General features: G+C 39.5%; 1 protein-coding gene across 1 annotated transcript in view; it reads right to left on the bottom strand.

The window, feature by feature from the left end:
• The window catches only part of EXD1 (exonuclease 3'-5' domain containing 1), a 39,980-nt gene that overhangs the window by 4,889 nt on the left and 30,685 nt on the right, over nt 1-4,406 (bottom strand). The window contains exons 8-10 of the mRNA XM_006778076.2: nt 3,903-4,007; nt 3,740-3,820; nt 557-700 (exon numbers count right to left, since the gene is read on the bottom strand). Coding sequence (XP_006778139.1) covers nt 557-700; nt 3,740-3,820; nt 3,903-4,007 — 330 coding nt within the window. The remainder of the gene's footprint in view (nt 1-556; nt 701-3,739; nt 3,821-3,902; nt 4,008-4,406) is intronic.

Genomic DNA, 4,406 nt, shown 5'->3' with positions numbered 1-4,406 from the left:
CAGATGACTCTTTCCTTTTTGTATTGATTGATTGATTTGAGAGAGAGAGAGAGAGAGAGAGAGAGAGAGAGAGAAGAGGGAAGAAGGAAGAAAAGATAAGAAGGAAGGAGGGAGGAAGAGAGAAAGATAAATCAGGACTTATTTAAAACTGGAGGCAGCAGATTTGGTTACATGGACAAAACTATAGCCAAATAATCTAGATCCCAGTTTAACATGAGAGACAATCAGGAGCTAAATAAAATCTACCTTACTTTGGGATAAATAATTGGAATTATTTTTGTCCTATCACTTAGTCCAAATTCCCAACCTAATCACCCTCTTGTCAATTTAACAATGTATTTCAGAATGCTTTTAAATTGACAGACAACAAATCTGGATCCTGGCTCTTATCCACTTGAGCTCACAAACAAACTGTTCCCATTTGGAACAACTAAGATTTTAGCAATGCTCATATGCTTACATGGCACCTGTCATTTCTCTATAGAATATGCTAATAACCTCACTCAGAAAGCACTTGAAAAAAACTAATTCATATGGGACATCCTTTAATACTCACCTGAATCAGTTTTTGTTTCTCTTCCAGAAAGGAGAGATATTTAGGGGCTACTTTAAGATGTCTGATTAAACTCTCCTGTAAGGTACTGATGCAGTTTGGAAGAAAGCCACCTGTTTCCATGGAAAACTGAAGGACATCTGCCACCTGTGGCATTAAAAAAAGACAAACAGACCGGTCTGTAGAATATATACACAGAGCTATCTCCTGGCAGAAATAGTAGAAGTATACAGTATTTAGATAAATGTCTTTAAATACTATTTTCCCCAATGACCCACATGAAAATTTAAAGTTGTACAGTCAACTATTCCGAAAAGTAGGAGGAAAAAAGAAAAAGAAAAATGATCACCCAATTTTAATGTGTACTTGTCTACTTTCTTTTCCACTTCTTTTATTTGACTGCCTTATGGTTATTTAATATTATTTTTAAATATATTTTTATTGATTTCAGAGAGGAAGGAAGAGGGTGAGAGAGATAGAAACATCCATGATGAGAATCATGGTGGATCGGCTGCCTCCCGCAAGTCCCCCACTGGGGATCGAGCCACCAACCCAGGCATGTGTCCTTGACCAGAATTGAACCTGGGACCTTTCAGTTTGCAGGCTGACACTCTATCCACTGAGCCAAACCAGCCAGGGCTATTTATTATTTTTTGGTGCCTTTGGGAAATGGGGAAAGGAAGATAAAATTCAAGAATTATTTTGCCAGGCCACAGTGGCTCGGTTGGTTGAGTGTCATCCTGTGCACCAAAAAGTTGCTGGTTCTATTCCTGATCAGGGCACATACCTGGGTTGTGGGTTTGATCCGATGTTAGGGAACATATGGAAGGCAATCTCTCGGCAAACTCTCTCTCTCTCTCTCCCCCTCTCTCTCTCTCTCTCTCTCTCTCTCTCAGCATCTCCTTAGGTGAGGATTTCAAAAAAACAGAATTATTTTTATTACATACTAGAGGCCTGGTGCACGGACTCATGCACTGGTGGGGTCCCTCAGCCTGGCCTGCGGGGATTGGGCTGAAACCAGCTCTCTGACATCCCCCGTGGTGTCCCGGATTGTGAGAGGGCAGTTCTCAGGTGATGCACCCTGGAATCGAGCTCCCTCCTCTCTGGTTCCGGGTGCATAACCCAAGAACTGCAGCTGCCAAGTCACTGCAGCTCAGCAGCTCCTGTGTTGAGTGTCTGCCCCCTGGTGGTCATTGTGTATCAGAGCTACCGGTTGGACAGTCAAACGGTTGGATGGTCGCTAAGGCTTTTTATATATATAGATTAGCAACTGTGGTAAAGTTTTGGTAAGGAAAGCGTAAACATTTAAGAATTAAGCCCTGACGGTATGACTCAGTGGTTGAGCATTAACTCATGAACCAATAGGTCACAGTTCAATGCCTGGTCAGGGCACATGCCTGAGTGTGCAGCCAATAGATGATTCCCATCATTGATGCTTCTAACTCCCTCTCCCTCTTTCTTCCTCTCTCTGAAATCAATAAAAAAACATATTTTTAAAAATGTGAAATAATTATTTACCTGTGTGTGATAGGCTATATAATGGCCACCAAAGACATCTACATCCTAATTTCTGGAACATATGAATGTTATTTTATGCAACAAATGGACTTTGAAGCTGTAATAAGTTAAGGATCTTGAGATGGGAATATTATCTTGAATTATCAGGATAGACTCTGAATGTAATCACGTGTTCTTATGAGCAGAAGGAGATCATACTATGGGAGCAGACTTTGGAGTGATGCACTTTGAAGATGCAATAAGAATAAACAAAAGAATATAAGTGAAAACTGAAAAAGCAAGAAATCAGTCTCTCCCTCATCAGTCTCCAGAAGAAACCAGCCCTGCTGACACCTTAACTATAGCCCAATATAAATGATTTCAGACTTCTAAACTCCAGAACTGTAAGAGAGTAAATTAATGTTGTTGTGTTTTTTTTAAAGATTTTTTAAAATTGATTTTTAAAGAGAGAAACGGAGAGGGAGAGAAACAATGTGAGAGCATAACATCAATCTACTGCCTCCCGAATGCCCCCCACTGGGGGGACCTAACTCTAATCCTAAACTCTAACCCACAACCCAGGCATGTGCCCTAACTGGGAATCAAATTGGCAACTCTTCATGCATGGGACAACACCCATCCAATTGAGCCACACTGGCCAGGGCAAATTAATGTTATTTAAGTCCCTAAATTTGAATTTGTTACAACAGCAACAGGAAACTAATACATTGTGCTAAGGAAAACAAATTAGAAAAACTCTCAATACCTGCTTCTTTCATTATGAAAATCTGAGAAGAAAAGTATGGAAAGATATGCCAGTGTCTTTATTACACACAATCAAGAAGCCTGATGGCCTCAAGGGAACAATGAGCAATTCTCTTATATTTTGGAATAAGCACAAAAGCAATCTCTATAGAGTGAAAGATCCTGAAAGAAGGCCCAAAAGAACATGTAAATGAGCAGATACATACAGGGCAAACTGAGTCACACACAAAAAAAACACAAAAAATTAAACTTTTAGGAATTTGTTAAAAATTGGCCAACTCAATAGTTTAACCCCTCTCCAAAGGCTCTAGGTCTTATATATTCAATATTTCACTTTCACTGGCATAAACCTAGAAGAACCTAAGAAAGCATAACAAAAACTAATGGTTTTCCTGCTCTCACAGCCAAATCAGCTCTAAGAGATAGTATTGTCTAAGAATTTCTCATTTATCTAGGGTCCTTTAGAGCAGAGAAAAATCATGTATCTTTAGGCTATGTTGTGCCAAAAGAGGCTTTTTCACATATCTAGGACGACCTGCATCCCTGAGCTAGATGCCATTAGCCACTAGCCTTAACTGGTACATATGTGGTAAAGGCAGCGGTGTGATTGTTCACCTCATACTAAAGGTCTCATCTCAGACTTCTGAATGACCCCCAAATTGTTTGTTTCTGAATATTATTTACTAGAGTACAGAGCAAATTCTGGAGCAAAATGAGGGGAAAATACCAAATACTTTTAAGTAACTTTTCTGCAATGATTTTATAGTTCACCAAATGATTCCACACATTGTACAAACATCTTACATGAGAAATGAACGGGAATGGGGCATAGACACATAAAGACTTTCAACAACTCATCAGACAAGGCCTATTTTCTACAGGAGCTCATACAGTAGATTAAATCCAATGTTTCCCTGCATGTACCTGTGTGTCAAAGACATTATTCAGCAAAATTCCATACTGATGAGAGAGGCAATCAGAAAGCCAACGACAATCATGGATAACCTAAGGCATCAGAAGACAGAGACAGAGTAATTAGAACCTGGCTACTAGTTATATTAGCAGAGGAATCAGCTTACACACTCACCTTCAAAATTTTCTTGTCTTCTAATACCATCTGCAGTCCATTGTTGAAAGCACGATTTCCCAGAAGGAAAATGTCAAATAAATAGACACGGCTGTTTGTGGCCACCTACAATAAATCATGCAGTCACACATGTTATAGAATAAGGAAGAACTAGGGAAAGGGATCTGAAGATCAAGAAAGACATGTGATAAAATATTTAACATCCTCACTTTTAAAGTAAACTATAGGCATTCAATATTCTTAGAGAAAAATGGGTTTACATTGATCCTACATTTAAAAAAAAAAAGCCCTAACTGGTTTGGCTCAGTGGATAGAGCGTCAGCCTGCGGACTCAAGGGTCCCAGGTTCGATTCTGGTCAAGGGCATGTACCTTGGTTGCGGGAACATCCCCAGTGGGGAGTGTGCAGGAGGAGGCTAATCGATGTTTCTCTCTCATCAATGTTCCTGACTCTCTCTCCCTCTCCCTTCCTCTCTGTAAAAAATCAATAAAATATATTAAAAAAA

The sequence above is a fragment of the Myotis davidii genome, unplaced genomic scaffold (assembly GCF_000327345.1).
Source record: "Myotis davidii unplaced genomic scaffold, ASM32734v1 scaffold46, whole genome shotgun sequence".
NCBI classification, from domain to species: Eukaryota; Metazoa; Chordata; class Mammalia; order Chiroptera; family Vespertilionidae; genus Myotis; species Myotis davidii.
The sequence above is the reverse complement of the archived record's forward strand: the minus strand, read 5'-3'. Positions and strand labels throughout refer to the sequence as shown.